General features: G+C 36.3%; 1 protein-coding gene across 2 annotated transcripts in view; it reads right to left on the bottom strand.

Annotated features, from left to right (window-relative positions):
- The window catches only part of STIM2 (stromal interaction molecule 2), a 141,579-nt gene that overhangs the window by 59,503 nt on the left and 59,681 nt on the right, over window positions 1–22,395 (bottom strand). For both annotated transcript variants that reach the window (XM_004762646.3, XM_004762647.3), the window contains exon 2: window positions 21,670–21,800. In XM_004762646.3, the coding sequence (XP_004762703.1) occupies window positions 21,670–21,800 (131 nt within the window). The remainder of the gene's footprint in view (window positions 1–21,669; window positions 21,801–22,395) is intronic.

The following is a 22,395-nucleotide window of genomic DNA, read 5'->3' as shown; positions in this document are numbered from 1 at the left end:
GAGAGAGAGAGAAGCAGGCTCTGCACTGAGCAGAGAGCCCGATGCGGGGCTCTATCCCAGGACCCTGGGATCATGACCTGGGCCGAAGGCAGAGGCTTTAACCCGCTGAGCCACCCAGGAGCCCCTATACTTCCCTTTTAAAACATGATCCCAAGACAACACAATTCATAACAAACAATATTGAAGTGTATTTTATATCTCATACATCTTCAACATTTTGATCACAAATGTGAGCAGAAAGCACTAGAAATATGAGTAGAAAGCACTAGAGTAGAGTAGAAAGCACTAGAATTACTTTGTGTTGAAACTAAGGTGGAAAAATGTTAACTAAACCAAGTACACTAAAACTCATCAGTTTCCATTAACCCTCTCCAGTATGTTTCCTACAGAATCAGTTTGTTCAGAATTTTCTAAAACTTCACAGAAAACTGTAAATCATAGAAATGAGGCAGGCTAACTAGAGAAATTTTAAAAGCAGTCACCAATAATTGAAAATGCATGAGAAAATGACAAATTTTTATCTGTTGAAATCTGGGAATTAAATCAGAAAATAGAATCTGAAATTCTATGAGGTAAATCTTTAAATAATGTACTGCAAATAAAAAGTGGTAAGCATGTCCAATTATGTGCCTAATTATACCTACTATAAGAAAGGGTGAATTGATAATACAAATACAAAAGTACTCAAATTTCTTCTCAAAAATATTTATGCAGAGGATTCTTTAAAATACATTCTTCTAACCCATTATGGAATTTACATAGCCAGTTTCAGGAACTTAGCTTCTAGATGATAAACTGGTATCAGTTCCTTGTATCTCTAACATACATATTATTTGTATTTTGTATTTATACTTCATATTTTTGATGCTATATTTTTCTTTTTATTCCAACTGCACTTATATTTGTGTTTTGTATTTGTGTTATTTCTATGACAGTGCTTAATAAAATCTGATACATGCTAGTACAGACACAATTGAGGGCTCTTTTCAGCCAATACATACCTCCTTCCCTACCAAGATAAGTGTATATCTCTGAATGTGTTCAGTCATCCCTCCTCAACCTATCACTCATTGGCACAGCTGTGTGACTAAAGGATAGACACTTGACCCAGAAGAAAACAATCCAGAGTATGAACAGGATGAAAGGATTCTATTTCACAAGTAAATGCAATTCAGACCATAAAAGGCTAGGTTATTTGGTGATGGTTCTGGATTTTAAAGAAACTGGTGTTGAAGGTACCATTTTATGAATGGACACATGAACCACACGTACAAAGGAAGCCAAAATGTAGAGACAGAAACTAATGAAAGAGAACAGAGAAAGAAATGGCGCCAGGAACTGCCTCAATTCTTGAGGACTTCCTGTTTCAGTTCCCCAGGAGGCCTGGGGTATATAATTCTTGTCCTGATTTCCACGACATAAGAATGATACATAGGTATTTCCCCTTTTATTTTTAAACATACAATTTTAAGATCTCAATACCCAAGGAGAGGTGATTTATCATCACAGTTAAGCACCCAGACTCTAGGGTGACAGATACACTCAAAATCTGACTCCACTGCTTGCATTTTTTTAGCCTCATATTTCTCCTTTGTATAGTGAGGAAATTAAATCACCCACCACGTATGGTTATGGAAAGAGTAAATTAAAAATTCATACTTAGAATATAAAAGTGTTAAACAATAAAAACAATTTGAGTTGTTATTGCTGTTGAGCTTTAAAGCCTGAATAAATTAGTTTCACCTTGACTACACTGGTAGCTTAATATACATCTTAGAAAATATCAGACATTTATAAAGCTACAATTTCCAAATACTCTTAAAACTACCATTTCAGCCATTCTGAAACAAAATACATAACACAGAAATGAACAGGAAAACCACAAACTTTTCATTGACAATGTAAGAGGTTTTCCCAAAGGACACTTGTCATCAAAACAACAGTGTCCAGGGGCACCTGGGTGGCTCAGTGGGTTAAGCCACTGCCTTCAGCTCAGGTCATGATCTCAGGGTCCTGGGATCAAGACCCACATCAGGCTCTCTGCTCAGTGGGGAGCCTGCTTCCCCCTCTCTCTCTGCCTGTCTCTCTGCTTACTTGTGATCTCTCTGTCTGTCAAATAAATAAATAAAATCTTTAAAAAACAACAGTGTCCAAGGTCTGATACGTGAGTCAGTTAAAGCAAATGGGTTCCTGGAAAAAAACTGCAGGGTCTTCCTGTCTTGAAAATAATACTAAAATAGCTCAGTATAATGTCTCAGGGGAAACAATACATAACCAGAAAGGACTACTATTATCTGTGCTTGTACAGATGGAAAAAGGCAGAGCTAAGGGAGGGTTGACAATTTATTTGACTTGATAGAGCTATTTAAGATAATCAAATACTGGAAGTGAATTTTAAAGAATTCCAAAGTTTAAGTCCTTCACCACTATTCACACCACTATCCTAACCTGGATATTCTGAAAAATTTACTGATTCTCAATTTTTAGAAAAGATACCATACTAATTTTGCATGAATTGCCCATGTTTCCTCATCCCAAAACTAAGCATAGTGGTGGAAAGCACAGACTCAATCTTCACACCTTGAATATCTCAAATGTACTATTTGCTATATGACATTAGTAAGCTACTTTCCTCCCTTCGCTTCAGTTTTCTCAGTAGCAAAATGTAATTATAGTCATATATCAAAAGTGACTTATTTCACATGAAGTATTAAAAAACTGTTTGGTATGGAGTAACCACTCAACAATGTCAAAATCATTTATTTTTCAAAATAACGAGTTAGGGGCACCTGAGTGGCTCAGTGGGTTAAAGCCTCTGCCTTGGGCTCAGGTCATGATCCCAGGGTCCTGGGATGGGCTCTCTGCTCAGCGGGAGGCCTGCTTCCCTTCCTCTCTCTGCCTGCCTCTCTGCCTACTTGTGATCTCTGTCTGTCAAATAAATAAATAAAAATCATTTAAAAAATAAATAAATAAATAAATAAATAAATAAATAAAATAACGAGTTAAATCTTTGCCTTGATAGGCACACTCTATATCATTTCTTGAAGTGGCAGACGATAACTCTACTGATAATCACTGATGTAAGTGTAGTAATATCAAATCATGGTTGATACCCGCCACACAAAATGCTGTTCACAATGCAGAGATGCAGGCTAGTGCTAAAATTTGTCTTAGTAACTTTGACCTTATCATCTAAGATGGATGATGACATCTATACAAAAACATAAGAGAACGCAGGCAAACTGGAATATGTTTTCATGGAATTAAGAATGAAAAAGGTAAATCACTTAATATCTGAGAAAAAACTTTTGAGATCCTAACTTCAAATATCTTTTTTAAACATTAAAATTCTATACTAAAAAAAACTAGCTGATTTGGACAGTTTCTACACCTTAATACAAGCATAACTTTACACTTTTGCCCAAGTGTTACAGTATGTTATCAGCCCTTAATTCCACTCCCTAAACTTCCAACAACAAAATCCCATCAGTCAATCCCCAGTTTACCCACAATAAATGCGCCAATGACCTCCTTAGGATTCTGTTCTGTTCTCAGAACAGCTCAGCATTCAACTGGCCTCACAATGACTGTCAACACCATTTAAGCTAGACTATAGCCTTTTATGAGCTAGGTGGAGACCTTAACCATTATTTATTACACTAATTCAAATAAAATATCGGTTAATAGAGATGACAGATGACAATCAAACAAAGAGTTTACAAAGACCTGTAAAACACAACATATTTATGAGCTTAAGTATGCCAGTCATTTGTTTTACATGAACCAATACATGACCTATATCATGACTAGTCTTCAAGATTACTGTTCTTTATAATCCCAAAATCTCTAACAAAATTACTGATGATTCCATCAATCAATCCAATTGAAAATAAAGAAATATAAATAAATAAATAAATAAAGTATTATGCTGTCCTTAAGAACACCAAAATAAAAGTCCAAAGGCAGAAGCAAATGATTCATCTTCTGTGTTCTCATTTGGAAAACAAAAGGTAAAAAAATTTTTTAGATTATAAATATAAAAAAAGAGAGCACAGATTTACAAATATATGGGGAAAATTTATTGTTTTTATTTACTACTATTATTATTTATTATTTATTTTTTTAAGATTTTATTTATTTATTTGGCAGAGATAGAGATCACAAGTAGGCAGAGAGGCAGGCAGAGAGAGAGGAAAAGAAGAAGGCTCCCCGCTGAGCAGAGAGCCCGATGTGGGGCTCGATCCCAGGACCCTGAGATCATGACCTGAGCGGAAGGCAGCAGCTTAACCCACTGAACCACCCAGGTGCCCCTATTTTTTATTATTATTATTAAAAATAAGTAGTTCTTGTAGCAAGTTAGAGATATACCAAAGTCTAGTTTTGGCTCTAGTTTCTGGCCAAAGTCTACCATTAGGCTTTGGTTTCAGTTTCCAGAAATCCGAACACACACATATCTACTTAAATGTCTTCTGCCATCCATGAACTTGTGTGTGATCACATAAATCAAAAAATATCCATCAAGCGTAACAACAGTAACACATAAGGTAAGCCATTCAGATTTAACATCAATATGTGAATTTTACTTTAAGTAAACTTTCAAGATGTAACAAAAAATCTCCTCTTTTCTACTGGCTAAAATGAGCTAAGTCAGAATTTGTATTTCCAGCTAAGAAGAGGTTACAGACACAAGATTTATCACCCTCTCCCAAAACAAATAAGAAACTGGATAAAATATAGGAAACGATGGTTTTTAAGAGACTGAACATCAAGACAACAAAGTACAGTGATCCCTGGAGACCAAAAACAAAGAAAGCCCTGGGACTGCCCTAAATTAATTCCTGAAGAGAACTCCAGACAAAGCACAGGAAGAGGGAACCCAGGCAGAGAGGACAGTCCTCTGAGTTGAAAAGACAGAACTGGCAGAGAACTAAAGAGGGTACGGATTAAGTACTTAGTAACAGAGAAGAGTGAGCCACAGAGAGAGAAGCCTGGGTTACCTAGAAAGAGTACCTTGAGTCTTTCGTGACTACTGATCACCCCATGCATGCAAGCCAAGGAAAAAAGACACACCAAAAATTTGGAAGAAATAGCCTTTGAAGATTACATAGGACAGGGAATAGTGCTTGTTCCCACAAGACAGAATGGAAAATCTCCTAATCTGTAGGTCATCAGGTGGAAGACTAAGAAAGGTTTTGCCCTAGTACTGAGAAATACTAACCCCCAACTAAACTCTACATTGATTCTGCCCCCCTCAAAAGTTTATAAATACAAGCCAAGGGGATTAAACTATTTCCATAACTTAACCCTGCCCTAGAATAAAGCTCAAGAATACTTCTATGTATACAAAATACTCAGTTTCCAACAAGGTAAAATCCACAATGTCTGACATCCAAAGAAAAACTACCAAGTACTCCAAGATAGAAAAACAACCCACAACTGGGAGAAAAGTCAAACAAATCCAAAAAGAGCAAAGATGAGAGAACTATAAACAAAGACATTAAAACAGTTATTATAGCTATATTCTATTCAAAAAGCCAGAGTAAATACTGAACATGTTAATGGAGACATGTAAAATTGAAGTGTTTTTTCAGACCCAAATCAAAATTCTAAAAATTAAAACCACAAAGACTGAGATGAAAAAGACACTAAATGAAATTAATAATGACATGACAGACTAAAATATCAGCAAACTTAAATACAGTAAGCATGAGGAACTATCCAAACCAGAGACTGAGCTGTGGGACAACTTCAAGCAGCCTAACATAAGTGTAATTGGAGTCCGTAAGGAGCCAAGAGGGAGTGACAAAAAAAGACACTTGAAAATATAATGGCCAAAATTTTTTCAAATTTTATTAAAACTATAAACCCAGAGTCCCAGAAGAAAACTACACCAATAAACATCACAATCAAATAGCTTAAAACCAAGGATAAAGAGGGTAATCTAAAAGCAACTGGGTAGGGAAAGGGAGATTTAAAAAAAGACACAATAGGTGCAGAGGAACAGAGATAAGAAGGATAGCACAATTTTTGTCAGATTCAAAAAAAAAAAAAATCCAGAGACTGCTTAGGAAGCATATTTAAAGTATGAAAGAAAAACTTTTAACCTACAATTCTTACCCAGCAAAAACATCTTCTAAAAATGAAGGCAAAATAAAAACTTTTTCGTACATACTAACACTAAGAGTTTATCACAGGAAGTCCTGTACTGCCAGAAATGTTTTTAAAAGCCCTGTAAGCAGAAGGAAACTAATACCAGATGGAAATCTAAGCTTAGTAAGAACAGTTTTAAAGGAATAACAGAGACAAAAGCTTAAGTGAGTTCAAGAAAGAACGAGATGAGGAAAATAGTACACAAATCCTTTTGAGGAAACTCGTTGGAAAGAAGGACAAAGGAATTGGGCAATAACCAAAGGGAGAAACAGAATCAGCAGAAGTTTTTATGCTGTTGTGAGAAAACAAAAGCAGGTTTGCATCAGATGGGAAAGATCCAGTAGAAAATGGAAAATTGTTGAAGCATTGTCCTGCAGTTGCCAAGGGGAGACAAGAGATGAGATGGAGTGCTCAGGTCGAAGTAATTCACTTTTGCAAGGGGCACAGTGAATCGACAATAATAGGAGAGAATATATAGTTTATAGCCATAAATGAAGGTGGATGAGCAACTCCAGTGGCCTAATATGGCCTCTGAAAAGGAGAGAGGAAAAACTTCCCTATCCCAATCCTAAGATCATCATTGGGATAATATTTTATTTATTTATTTTTTAAGATTTTATTTACTTATTTGACAGAAAGAAATCACAAGTAGGCAGAGAGGCACACAGAGAGAGAGGGAGGAAGCAGGCTCCCTGCTGAGCAGAGAGCCCAACGCGGGGTTCGATCCCAGGACCCTGAGATCATGACCTGAGCTGAAGGCAGAGGCTTTAACCCACTGAGCTACCCAGGTGGCCCTGGGATAAGATTTTAAACACACCACAAAGTATGGGAAATAAACAGACAATGGAAAGGTAAAGGAAAATTACTGATGAATTATACATAATAGATTTTAATAGCAACATAAAGATTTCTCTTCACTGTCTTCCACAAAAGAATGTAACAGTTTCAAAATCTGAGGATCAAAATGTTCTATACCACAATTGGGGTGGTAGATACATGGGTATATACATTTGTCAAAATTCATGAAACTGTATATAGCCAAAATTCTGCACTGAATTGAATGTAAGATATACCCCAAATATTTAAATCATCAAGAATTTCAAGAAACTCATTATCTTTTATGGGCACAATTTCATTCATTAAAAAAAATATTATTTATTCTAAATGTACTACTCATCTCTGATAATCATTAAGCCAAACTCTAAGAGATTACATTAACTTCCCATACATTAAACTTTGTGAAAGTCTTTTTATTATATTTTGGTTTTTCAGGGTAGAAGAGTTTAAAGTACTTCCATCAGTGAGACTCAGGGTTGTAACTATAACCCATTTCTTTATGGTTTTTGCTTGCTTTGTCATAATTGAGATTTGATTGGCTGTTCTAAGAATTAGCACAAAGACATTTCAATTTGTACATAACTCTTCATGTATGTAACCAAAACCTCAATAGTCATGTACTTGTGACTCTTTTCTAAGCAGTTATTCCAGTGATTTTCCAGCTTAAAATCTGGGGATAAATTTTCCTTGACAGGATATCAAGTACTATTATTGTCAAATGTTGTACAATGTTACACAATTAAGTCCCACTAATTCACAATTTAGTATCATATACACTATATACTCAAATTTTAATCTGTCACAACACATTAACAAAGTTACTAGGAAAACTGGACAACTACAACTAAAGATATTACAGAGTGTACAAAATTCTGACAGGGAGAGCCAAGGTCAAGGAATGGTTTTCTTGAGGAAACAATTTACCAAAAGCAACACAGAAACAGAAGTAATTTAAAATGTTCAAGATGTATTAAATGCAGGACTGACTGCAAACTGCCATTTAGGATGTTCTGTGTTATAGAATATAAAAACCACCCCGTCTATGGAATGTTAGTCTGACACCCAAGACAACCACATGCAAAATGGAACAGGAAGAGAATGAGAGAAATGATGAGTGAAAGGCCTCTCCAATCATGAGAATACAGATATGTCCAAAGAGCAGTCTTTCAGCAGTTCACTTTGGGGAAAATAAAGAGCGCATCAAGAAGTTGCAGAGTAAATGATAATGGCTAGAAGGACAGATTATGACCAGACAATAAAATATTTTCAATGCCAAATTAAGAAGTCTAGGCTATATATGGTAGACTACAGTGGTGGGTTCTCAAGTGTGATCAACTCTAATGTCAGTGTTCTTAACACATTTAAAGTAGGTTAAAGTCTGTTAAATGTGTGTTTGACTTACAATATTTTCAACTTATGATGAGTTTATTGGGATATAATCCCATTATAAGTTGAGAAAAAGATGTGTACTCCAGAGCACTGTTTGTCTCAATCAGGTCTACCCTCAGGGGCAACTAGTTAACTGGAGCCTATCCTGCAGGGGTATTATCAGAGCCTAACTGACCAGGACCAATTCAACTCTACCAGGCTCTCTAGCTTTCCAGTGGGAGAAGAGAAATACCCAACTCCAACTCACTCTAACCATCTTATCCCATCAAAGGGGAAAAAAAAAAAACCTAAAACTGAGAAACAGTTGTGAAGGCCACCGTCCAGAATCACTGGTTCATGAAAAGACTGGGACCTAATCATGGGTCTACAAACCACCTCCCCTCTCCCCACACCTCACCATCATATTACTACAAGCCTATTTGCAGCATTTCTTTTATCCCATACACCATGTTTAGCTCTCCAGAAAAAATGACAAGGCATACCAGAAGGCAAAAAAACAACATCTGAAGAGACAGAACAAGCATCAGAACCAGACACACACACACACAGTAGGGACTGATCTGATGAAGGATTTAAAACAATCAAGAGGATACCCTGAGGATTTTAGTGGATAAAGCAGATCAGAAGTAAGAACAGATAAGCAGTAAGAAGAGATGGATATCCAAAGAAAGAACCAGAAAGAGATGCTACAGATCAAGAGCACTAGTTCTAGCGCTTTAAGAACTCCGTTGATGGGCCTGTTAGTAGACTGCACTGCTGAGAAAAACCTCTCTACCCCAGAGGACAGATGTATCTGTAGAAATCTGGAAAACCAAAAAGCAAGGAGAGGACTGAAAAAACAATCAGAGCAGAGTACCCAAGGACTGTGAGACAACTCCAAAAGGTATAACATACATGTAATGGGAGTACCAGGAGAAGAAACAGAGAAAGGAACAGAAGAAATGCCTGAAACAATAAAGACTGAGAAGGTCTAGGGCAGTGAAGATACCCTGTGATATTATAATGTTGAGTGCATGTCATTATACATTCATCCAAACCCAGAGAGTGTACAACTGCAAGACCAAACCCTAATGACAACTATGGATTTTGGGTGATTATGACATGTCAGTGTAGGTTAGTCTTTAGCAGGTAAAAAATGAACCAGTCTGGTAGGTAATGCTAACATTAAGAGAGAGTATACATCATGTGTGGGGGTAAGGGGTATATAGGAAATCTCTCTGCCTTCTCAATCTTGTAAACCAAACTGCTTTAAAAAAAACTTTTTTTAATCTTATACAATACATACACTTTAGGGTGCAAGAAAAGTAAGAACAATGAAGAATCAAAGGAGAAGTAACCAGAAGCAGAAAGAGAAAAAACCAAGGAAGTTCTTTTCAATACTATCCCCCATCTCACCATACTCCAGTCAGACTGAATTACCAGCTACTGCATAAATTAGTACCTTATATTCTTGCTTTTTTTTTTCTGCCTCCTGACCATTCCTCTTGAAGTGATCCACCTAATCATCTACAACTGTAAAACCATGCCAACTTCCAAAGGCCCATCTCAAGGACTCCTACTTCACACTTTTCTAGATGCTCCTCAAATGAATGTACACTCTTCTGAGACACAAGAGCACTTCCATGATTCATATGTATTCCTAGTACATACTATGCCATGACATGCCTTGTATTAGACAGATAGAGCCTCATATGCCCTACCAGATGGTAAGCATATGGAAGTCTATGCTTGTTTTTTCATTCTGCTCCATATTCAGTACAGTGTTGTATATATAAATAGGAACTTAAAAACATTTTTTTTTAAAATGAATGCTCAAAAACACCCTTAGCCAGGAGCCTAGGCGTATTTCCCAAGCCCTTAAAGGAACAAAGTAAAAGAAAATAAAAGGAAAATAAAAACAAAAAACACAACTAGTTAATTTAAAAAAAGGGGGGGGGCTTTTAAATTCCAAAAAAATTCCTATACTTCCCTAATAAAGATTTCAAAGAAATTTTAGGAACTTGGGAGATACAAAAAATAAAAGTCAGTGGGCAAGGATTAGCAATTAAAGTGAAAGGCTCTCAAATATTTTTTATCAAATTTTTGAAACATTTTCAGGATCAAGGCAAAATACTCCTTCATCTTAAAAAGGTTCTCTTTATCAACTGAATTCAACAGCCTTATAGTTTTAGCCTTCTGGGCCTAATAATCCTATTAAAAGGTCAGCACGGGTGGGGGGGTGGTAATAAAAAGCAAGTCATCAACATTTGGTAATACCAGTACGTCGTCAAGGCCATAAGCAAAGTCAAGCCAGGCCAGACCCAGCAAGGCCAAGACAGAAAGTCTAAAGGAAATACAGGGGTGAAAAGTGGTGTGAAAAGTAGTCTTTAGAGTGACATAAGGAGATTCTTTAGCCATGCTTAAGGTAACACTCAAGACACAAGTCAATATGATTTAGACCAAATACAGGGAACAAGCAGGTATACGGTCCAGGTGAAAGAGCTGACATCAATGCCTAAAGGTTTGCAACTAAAACTGAAGTCATTAATGGAAACACAGTTCAGGAATGTAAGCAAGGGATGTTCTTTCAGAGTCCAGGCCTCAAAAGTGAACACAAGTTCAAGAAACAACAATTGGCATTGTGCCTAAACATGTTCAAGAGTGAACAGGACTTGAGATGGTTGGGCTCCAGCCCAGTCCCCTATGCTGTGTGACCTAAGTAACATAATCAGAGCCGCAGTCCCAGCCTTAAAACAGGGATACCACCTATCTTGCCTATCCCAAAACAAGACTGCTGAAGATAAGGTGAGAAACCATAAATGCTTTATGAGCCATGATGTTATAATCAATAGATGGTGGGGCTATCAGGAGGATAAGAACAATTTACCTTATAGCTTCCTGATGTAGCATAGCACCTTATCACCTTAAGGCCACAAGATCAGCTTTCCAGAGCAAAACAGTCTTCTGAAGACCATGGGGTTAGTGACTGCAGCACTTACTTCTGGGAGAAGTAAGGCCAAACACTGGGTATGTGAATAGGAAAATTTAGACTACTATACACAATTCTTCAGATGAATTATCGGGAAAGCCAGAAATTTACAGCAAAAGGAAAAAAAAAGTAGCAGGATCTGGGTGGCTCAGTCAGTTAACCTCCAACTCTTGACTTGTGCTCAGATCATGATCTCAGGGTTGTGGGACCGAGCCCTATACCAGGCTCTGTGCTCAGTGTGGAGTCCACTTGAGATTCTCTCCCTCCCCTCTCTCTCTGCCCCTCTCCCCACTCATGTCTCTCTCTAAATAAATAAATCTTAAAAATAAATAAATTCTAGAAATCAAAGAAAGGGTCAGTAAGTTTTAAGTTAATATGGAAAATACTGTTACATTGTTTTATTTCCAGAGAATAAAAAGACAAAAAAAATCACTTAGCTCTAGGAAAAACTAGAATTATGTCAAAGTCTCTGTCATGTTACTGGAAAACAAGGGGCCCATGCATAAAGACAGTATGATAAACTGAATTGAAACAGATCCAACCTTTGCTAACAGCACAAACCTTGGCACAATACTTGAATCAATTTAATAACAACTTAGTAAAGTGAGCAAGACACAGACAAAGGAAATTACAGAGGAAAGCTGACTGTGGAAAGACATATAGTGAGTTAATTATATGGCCCCGTTTGCCTAGGACAATCCTCATGTGCACCTGTCGCCCTGGTGTAATTATTAATAGTACCGTCTTTTACTCTGAAAAGTATTCCAGTATGGATGATGAATTATATGTCACCATATCCATAACAACAGAAATTATAAGGTCGATAGAGTTAATGTTACTGTAAATGTACAATATTCACTTGTGAAACAGGAATAGGTTTTGTACACCGAAACTCAGATGTTTTAGAAGCCAGATATGCGAAGTGTGCTAAACTCACAAAAAATATATTACATAAATGCATTGCCATGCCATGATCCTGAAAATGCCTGGGGGAGGAGGGAGAAGAGCAGGACTGGCTATATAGTCAGGCTGAACTAAAGCAGTACAGAGACAGATCCTGATTCACACCCCTGCTGCTCTGCCCCCTTCTAGTGTATAACAGTATTTAATACGAAAGTCATGTTAAGGGAAATGAAAGACTAATGGCACAGGAATGGGGAAGATTTCTTTTTTTTATTTTTTTTTCTTTAAAGATTTTATTTATTTATTTGCCAGAGAGATAGAGAGAGAGCACAAGTAGGCAGAGTGGCAGACAGAGGGAGAGGAAGAAGCAGCCTCCTCCATGAGCAAGGAGCCCGACGTGGGGCTCGACCCCAAGACCCTGGGATTATGACCTGAGCCAAAGGCAGCCACTTAACCAACTGAGCCACCCAGATGCCCTGGGGAAGATTTCTTTAATGAAAACAGGTAATTGCCAGATATTCTGTCTAAAGAAAATGGAAATCATTTGAGAAAAGGGGCTAAAAGATTTACTAGTTGAAGCAGGGGTTGTGGTAACTTCCTAGAAAGAGGCCAAAGGTAGTGGGTTAAATGTCTCAAGGCCACAAATAATTTCAGAAATTTTTGGCTCTTATAGACAGATCTCATACCATAGACCATTCATTCCCAGTTTACACACTGGTTGTATTTAAGAGTGTATTTGCCATTTGAAAAACATCTTTCCTTGGGATGTCTGGGTGGCTCAGTGGGTTAAAGCCTCTGCCTTCAGCTCAGGTCATGGTCTCAGGGTCCTGGGATCGAGCCCCACATCAGACTCTCTGCTCAGCAGGGAGCCTGCTTCCTGCCTGCCTCTCTGCCTACTTGTGATCTCTCTGTCAAATAAATAAATTAAATTAAATTAAAGAAAAGAAAAAGAAAAACATTTTTCCACAAAAACTGTTATGATACTTAGGTACCTGATATTTTGCAGCACAAAAGCCCACTTAATCTGTATATATTAACTAGATAGTACCAATGGTGTTTCTCAAATGACAGGCAACTAAGGACATAAAAAAGAGGGTAACCATTACACTACATCCCATCTCTGGATGGCAAGCAATGGTAGGGTAAGAAAAAGTCTTCTGAAGTTCTATGGTAGTTGCTCTGAGGGATAAGAAGACACATGAACAGAAATAGTCTAGGAGAGGGGTGCCTGGATGGCTCAGTTGGTTAGGCTGATCTCAGCTCAGGTCTTAATCTCAGGGTTGTGAGCTCAGGCCCCACGCTGGGCTCCACACTGAGCGTGGAATCAACTTAAAAAAATTTTTTTAAATAAAAAATAAAAATAAATGGTCTGGAAGCATTCATTCTTACTAAATATCATAAAAAGAAAGATAACAGCAACTGGTAAATTAACTGGAAAAGCAAGAGATAGAGAAGGAAGCCCAGTAAAGAGCAACTACAATTGTCATGACAAGACATAAAAAGCCTGGGTACTCAACTAAAAATTGCTGAGGCAAGACAGCAAACTTAGAACTTAAGAAATATCCTAAGTACAACTATGAAATAATAAAGATACTTTCTTAAGACCTGTTTCAATAATTTATACAATGGTTCTTAACCATTCTAGGTTACAGAACAATCTTACTTTAACAAAAGCAAAGAATTCTCTCCCCAGCAATATACAAGCACACCCTGCTTTCCAGTAACAATTAATATATTACTATAATAATTACTGTGTTACACATGTTTATGACTTCCAGTAGAACATATTAAGAAAATTTTAAGTAGAACTTGGGAAAAGTAAAATCACAAAATACAGGGTCAGGAAACAGTATCTTCTGCAAGACCATCATAGTAGCCAAATACAAATACTGTGCCCAAGATTATAAAAACTGTTACAAAAGTATATATTAGAAAAACAACCATAAGATTTATTAAAGGATAACACAGGCATCAGAATTACCAAAGGACTTGTTAAAATACAGATTTCTGGGCCCCCCTCCCACATTTCTGATTCAGTAGGTCTGGGATGGGTCCTGAAAATTTGCATTTCCACACATTGCTGCTTTGTCCAGGGAACACACTTTGATTGGTTTTTAGAGCAACCTTCAGGAACTATGCCAACTCCTTTTCATCCACTTCTGTCCCTTAAGGGCCAAAGATTTGGGTGCACTGACCCCCTTTGTCTTCAGGATTTATTGCCTTTCCTTCTTCACTCTAAGCTTTATGCAAAAAGGGTCTCAACCTTTTTTCTACCTTGCTTCCAAACACATACAGAGCCTCCATATTATTTTGAATTGCCAAAACTGCAATTAAAAAAAATGTTAAAAGAGAAAAGGTAAGTGAAACAGCAAAACAAAATTTGATGCTTAAAAGATTTTGGTGCATTGCAGAATATCAAAAAACTGTACACATATTCTAAGAGATGACTTCTTCGCAGGTAACAGAAGAATATTTCTTCCATAGACTCCTATTTATAGGTGTTTGTAATCACTACTTCTCTTCTAGGATCTCTACATATCAATAGATACACTTCAAATAAAAATTAAAATTTGTAGCTACAATGGTTATAGTGACAAATTTATAGAAGTATTTTTGAAACAAAGGAAATAAAATGTAGATTTTAACCATGCCTTCCATTATCAAAATGATATCTAAATGTTCTGCCTCAATCATCCCCTGCCTTTTTTTCTTTATTAGTATAAATGTGTAAGTTTTGTTTCATTCTTACAGTACCATTTATTCCAGGTATCAGAGGCAGCAGAACTAATTTCAATCTTGAAAAGCAGAGTGGTCACCCTAAGTATATCAGAAATTGATGTGCTATATTGTTAAGAGACCCATATACAGCGAACAGTGAACATTAAAGAATATTAACATTAGCAGTGTCTCTGGAACTTGCCTTTATTTTTATTATCTTATTTATTTGACAGAGAGAGAGAACACAAACGGGGGACAGCAGGCTCCCCACTGAGTAGAGAGCCCAATGCGGGGCTTGATCTTAAGACCTTGGAACCATGGTCTGAGCTGAAGGTAGATGTCTAACTCAATGAGCCACCCGGCTGCCTGTGGAACTTGCATTTTTAAAAAATTCTCAGTTACCTGTTCTTATAAAACTGGAATGAAGTCTATGTGACTTATAACAGATCTTGCTTTATAATTCATTAGCGTAGTCATCTCCAATTTCAGTTGCCCAGACCCCACAGAGATATAGAATCTAATCCACTCATGAGGGAGAGAACACGAGAACTTCTATTATATTTAATTTTATCTCAGTTTTCATTTATGTGAATATTTTTTAAAAAGCATAACAATATAATAGTATGTATGTATCAAATATGTCTAATATAATAGTATGTATATATAGATACAGGTATATCTACTATATCTGTACACCATGTACACATAGCTATTTATTTGTAAATTATATTAGGAAGGGCATAACAATGGAGATTGATGATAAACATTAACATGAGAAAGGAACACACGCTGGAAATCAAGAACATGGATTCAGGGTGCCTGGGTGGCTCAGTTGGCTAAGCAACTGCCTTTGCCTCAGGTCATGATCCTGGAGTCCCTGGACAGAGTCCCACATCAGGTCTCCTGCTGACCTCTCTATTCTCATGCTCGCTCTCTCTCTCTCTCAAATAAACAAATAAAATAAAATAAAATAAAATAAAAAGAACATGTCTTCAGTCTGGACTCAAACTCCACCCATACCACCCCACAAGCTGGTGGCAATGTGCAGACTGTTTCACTTCCCTAAGCCTATTTCCCCATCTGCAAATAAGATGGAGAGTATACTCGTAGCTCATAGGGCTTCTATGAGGAGCCCATACCACAGTCCATGTGAAGTGCTTATAGAGTGAAACAAATGGTAAACACTCAGTATTTTCTCTTACTTTAGCATATAAATCCATAAACGTAAGTTCAATAATTCCTATAGTAACAAAATTAAAAGATCATTCCCTTAATTTTCCCAATTTTGGCCATTTAACCCTTTTTTCTTTTTTTTTTTAACTGAAACTGTTAACCCGTTAACAGTCTCTGCTACTCTATTTATATGCTTATTGCTACTATTTCCCAGAAAGATTTAAAGCCTGTTTTTATGATAACACATTAACTGAACTATGAAACTATAAAAATTCCAATATGCAGGGAAATGCCTCAATAATTATAACTTAACAGACGGCAAGGACTCTTTAGCACCTAATCTCTCCTCACCTTACCTTTGCTCTGTTTGTCCTTTCAGTTGAATGCCAAGTGATCCTTTGGTCAAATAAGTTGTACTGGTCCATTTATGCATATAATTACACATAATTACTAACAGCAAAATAGTACTTAATAGATCATTTTAATCGGGTGTATCAATGCTTTAAAATTCTAGACATATTCTATTACCAAGATCAACATGAAAAGTCTTATTGTGGGTCTCCTCCAACACAAAGCCTTCTGAAGGAAGTTGTGTAACTTTATTGTTCTTATATTTTATAATTCCATGGCTTGAGAATTTCCCATCAAATATCTGTAGTTGAGCAGAGTATAGAAACAAACTGTGCTAATCAGTCTCTAAAATGGCTCCCAATGACCCCAACATTCTCACACCCATACCTTGTCAAACAGTCTCCCCTTGAGTATCAGCTGGACCTAGTGACTCCCTTCTAACAAACAAAATTTGGCAAGAGTAAAGGGATTCCAATTCCAAGATTAGCTTACAAAAAGACTTTAACTCCCAGGTTGTTGACCTTCTCTTGCTCTCTGAGCTCCCTCCCACGCTCTCTAAGGGAAGCTCACTGACATGTTAAGAGCTGCCCCATGGACAGAGCCATGTGGCAGTTAACTCTTATCCCCAACCAACAACCAGTGAAGACCTGTGAAGACCAACAACCATGAAGCCACATGATTAGGCCTTGAAGTGGCTCCACCATGTATCCAGCTTTGAGAAGACCACAATACCAGCTGACATTTTAATAGCAGCTTATTGAAAGACCCACAATCAGAAGACCCACCTAAGCTACACCTAGATTTCAGACCCAAACAAACTGTGAGATGATGAACATACACTGTTGTAAGCTGCCAAATTTGGGAGCCGGGGGAGGGGTAATTTGTTACATAGCAAAAGATATGTTTACATAAGTTAAAATTTTAACTTAAAATTTTCAGTAAATATATACATGCATTTATTCCTTTGGAAACAGTACTCCACGTAATTCAAAACTCACTGATCCTATTTTAAAATGTATTTTCTAGTAGGTTTTCCTAACCCTATTTTTGCATACTTTCATAGTGACTCTCCTTGTTTCAGACACTCATACATCTGTGCTATTAACTAAGTTTTCTAAGAAGTATACCGATAAAAGATGACAGAGGTGTTATTCAGGTAGATTAGCTAAATCTAAAAAAAACTGAAATATCAGGTACAACCAGTTTTTTTTTACATAAATTGGTTTACAGTTAATTATAAATATCAAAAACTGATAACATAAACTCTAAAATTATTTATTCCAAATGTTACCACTAAAAGGTAAGCATGGATATATAAAGGAAGAAAAAATAGGGAAAAAAGGATTTTTACATTTTTTTTAAAAAGAGGAAAAGTAAAAACAAAGTTCATGCACACTAGAAACTATACTAAAGTGTTTAGTCCACAAAGCAGACAATAACAATGTCAATTGTCACTGCCTCCTATGCTATGTTCAAATCAACAAAACCATTCATTTCTCTTATTTAAAAAAAGTATTTCTTAATCAAGTACCTACACTTTCCAAAATATCTCCAATATTGGCAGAATAGACAAACTTGACTGTAATCAAAACCTCAATTTAAACAGGTCACAGATTGAGCATACACTGACATCTAATCTTTTTGATCTTGGGTCAGAAGACAATGACCTGGAAAGCAAAAGCTTTATATCCCGTTCTTAATCTAAAACACTCTTGTCCTCTATTTTCAATTTGAGAACAGCTTTGAAAAACTGCCAGATACTTACTCTCTTACTTGTCCCAGTATTCCATACAGTACACTCTTTAAATGTTACCTTCCCAGTGAGGCCTGCCGAAAGCACCCTATTTAAAATTACAGCTACCCACCATTTACCTGCTCTCATCCCCCTTTTTCCTGCTTATTTTGGTTTTTTTTTTGTTTAGTCTACCTTTTTACAAGCATCCAACAAAATGTCCACGTTAGGGTTTGAAGATTAATGTGAGATTCTGTTCTGTCCCGGATATATTCCAAGATCTGAGTATCTGGTGTAAACAGACCTTCAAATATTAGCTCAATATTAAATGCATGAATAAATTAAAAGAGTAAATGCTTTCTCATATGACCAAAAACAAAAAACAAAAGCAGAAGCACTAAAGAGAAAAAAATTAAGTTTTCAAGTAGCATTTCAAATGCTAAATATTTTTCTAAATTTTAAAAAAGTTAACATTCTAAACCAAAATCACAAGAAATTAAGTACTTTAATTTTTTTGACTAAGGTTTCTTATTAAACTCATGAAGTTTCCTAATGATGACTGCTAGAAACGCAGAATGATATTACAATTCACTTCTTTAAAAAAGAAACACTTAACCAAGAAATATAAATCAAGATGTAGTTTTGCAGATCAGAAAGCACCAAAATAGTCGAAGAACCACAGAATTAACAACTCTTTCCTTAAAGCCTACAACACACCATCAGTGCTTCCAATACAAATTAATTTGATCTATATATGTGATGTTAAGTTTTCTAGAAGTCACAATAAAAAGTAAAAAGAAACACACGGGATTAGTTTCATATCATATTTTATGTAATCTGGTATGCCCATAACATTATCATTTCCAACAGTTAATGAATATTTTAAAGTTTAAGTATTTTACATTATTTTTCTCATATTCAAAAGTTGAAGTGCATTTTACATTTGTAACACATCTCAATTTTAGATGCCCAGTAGCCAAACATATCTTAGTAGCTACCATACTGGACAGTAGATTTCTAGACTCTGTAAGGTACTAATAAAATATAGAGGCATACCTTATTTGCTCTTGAATATTAATATCAGAAGAAATACCAAGAATAACATCTCCTGTTTTTAAATATTAAAGCTCACCAATCATACTCACAGAGTTCTAAGTTTTTTTTAAATAAGCTTTACATTTTAACATAAAGTTTTTACTTCTAACCTCTATTATAAAATATTTGGAATTTCACTGAAATTTAAAAAATTCAAGATGAATCCAAATAAGTATAAATTATACAGCCATGCCTGTTTACTTTGTTTGGCACAGTGATAAATGATAACACTTCACACATCTGAGCATTTAATATCTGATGATGAGGTTAAAAAGATTAAAATAACTTGTAATTCGAGGAACTATTATGCAATCAGATACATTTAAATAGGCTGTCAAATACCTGCATAAGCTTACTTAATCCCTCCCTGTCTATATATTACATGCAAGTTTAACAGATCTTTCCTTGGAGAGTACTTTTAATGATTGAAAAAATGTGAATTTTTGCTATTCTTTTCAGATTTAAATATTTCTGTAATTGTAGGATAAGAAATATATTTGGTCTTTGTCCTTGGTTCCTGGCAGAGAGCTCTTAAAACCCTTGAATTTCCTGAGTCAGAAGAGTGTATTTTGCCCCTTCTGATCACACTCTGAGTTCATACTAAGAGAGTACTCAGAATGGTGCCTCTAGATCACCCTGGGATGGGACTGGTCAGCAGAAAGACCGGGCAATTAGAGCAATAAGACTTTCACTTCTGACCACTGAGGAAACTGAGCTCTATAAAAACAGAGAAATCTGTTCCATACCTTTCTCTTAGCTTCTAGAGTCACCAGCAATCCCTGTCATTCCTTGACTTATGGCTCCATAACTTCAATCAGGGTCAGCTTTTCCCCAGTGTCTGTGTCACCACGTGGTGTTCTCCTCTCTTACACAGATACTAGTCATACTGAACTAAGGGCCAACACTACTCCAGTATATTACCTTAACTAATTACATCTGAAATTACCCTACTTCCAAATAAGGCCACACCCTGAGGTACTAGAATTTAAGACTTCAAAATATGTATTTTTGTGGGGACACATTTCAACCCATAACTTGGGCCTTTAAAAAAAAAGTCGGCCAACACCTGATCTGGAAAATTTTAAACTAAGGAGAAGTAGATCCAGAAGGGCCGCTGAATAGTCATAGATTTCAAAGAAGAGAGCTGAGATATTGTTTTAGACAAACTAACTTGAAAGAAAAAGTAAGAGCCCTCAAAAGATGTCAGGCAGAAAGCGACATATGTAGGTCAGGAATCTACACTGGCTTAGAGATGGAGGAACCAAGTGTAGCCTACAAAAGGATGAGCATTCGCAAGGTAAAGTGTTGCAGAGCAAGTCAAGAATTAATCTTTAGAGACTATAATTATTAGGTAACAATGTGATTAGAGAATATGACTGTTATATAACATTAGATTATAATGTAGAAAAAACATAATTTAGTATCATATAAACTAAAAGAGAAGCATCTCAACTATGACAAATATAAGAGATTGAAGAGGCCTGAAAAACAACCAGGGGACTTGGCTAGAGTAAGATTCCAACCAAAGAAAACAACTTCTATGGAGAAACTAAAAGGGACGCCAGAGGGATGTCAGGAGGAAGATGATAATGCTCAAGAAATAAAACATGATTTATTTGTACAGCGGGTGCAGTAGATCATTACATCAATGACCCCCCAATACACCACATCTCCTGGTATTCATGCCCTTGTATAATCCTCTCCCACGGACTGTGAGCTTAACCAGATCACTTGCTTTAAGCCAATTTGATATTAACTGGCACTGGCAAGGCAAGCAAGGGATGATAAGTACTTTTATGCGGAAACTTGTTTTCTTGGAACACTGTTCCCTGGAAGCCAGCTGCCATGCTGTAAGGAAGCCTGAGCTAGATTATGCATGATGGGAGACCACGTGAAGAAAGACTGCGAAAACTAAGAAGTCATCATTTCAGCCCCAGCAGAGCTCCCAGCGGAATGCAACCACACAGCATCACAGTGACCTCAGACTATACCAAAGGGAACAGAAAACATACCTAGCTGAGCCCGGTCAATCCACAGGATCAGGAGAAATGATAAACTGGTGTCCTAAACCACTAAGCTTTGTGGTGATTAATAAAGCAGCAATAGATAATAACTGATATAGTCAGAAGAGGACATATGTTTGAGGAAAGCAAGAACATGAGACTGGGGATTATTATAAAACTAGAAGACTTGTATATGCATAAGGAAAAAAGAAAAAAGGAAAGGTGTACAAATACAAAGGGTAAAATTAGAATGCAAAGAGAAAAACTAAAGATACTGAAGATGAACCTGAGTCACATATGATGAATAATGGGAAAATTTAAGAGAATAACAGGAAAAGCTTTCCACCTACTTCATCGCTTTCATCTACTTCAATTCCACCATCTTTGTCATCATCCATCTGTTTATGTATTGTCTGAAGAGCTTCAAGACTGTATCTGTCTTCTTCTGTGAAGCATGGTGGACTCAGTGATAGGCAGGGATCTGAAAGAGAATGAAGGGAATCACTAACTTGCCACACCAAAACATAGGCTATAAAGTTAAGAGAATACAATGGAAAAGAAAAACAACACTAAATTTTAAAACATTTCATGTTCAATGTTTAAAAACATTAAATTTCAGACTAAGTCAAACCAATGGGTTTCTAAAAGTCTAGCAGAGTCATCGAAAGTGTAATATATGGACACAACTCATTAAAAATAAATAACTCAATTTAATGGATCTTAGGCAACTACCACCAGAAGTAACTCTAGTAGTGACATCAGGTTTTCTATATTCTTCCACATCTTGAACTATTTTTTTCTTATTCAACATTATATTTACTAATCATTCCCCCCAAAACAGAATGCCTTCCTTAAAAAAAGAAAAAATAACCTAAAAATCACAGAATACAAGGTGATATTTTTGAAGAATCCAGTTTAATTAAAATGTGAATCCAAGTAAATACAGCAGAGAATATAAGAAAAGGATACACAGAAGAGTTACATGATACTTAGAAAGGGTTTTTTTTCACGTTTCTATTTAACAATGAGGGCTCACCCATATTAATACCTTTTAAAATACATCACTTCTTAAATTT

This window comes from Mustela putorius, unplaced genomic scaffold (genome assembly GCF_011764305.1).
Source record: "Mustela putorius furo isolate JIRA1106 unplaced genomic scaffold, ASM1176430v1.1 tig00000083_pilon_pilon_pilon, whole genome shotgun sequence".
NCBI classification, from domain to species: Eukaryota; Metazoa; Chordata; class Mammalia; order Carnivora; family Mustelidae; genus Mustela; species Mustela putorius.
This window is presented reverse-complemented; position numbering and strand designations above follow the sequence as displayed.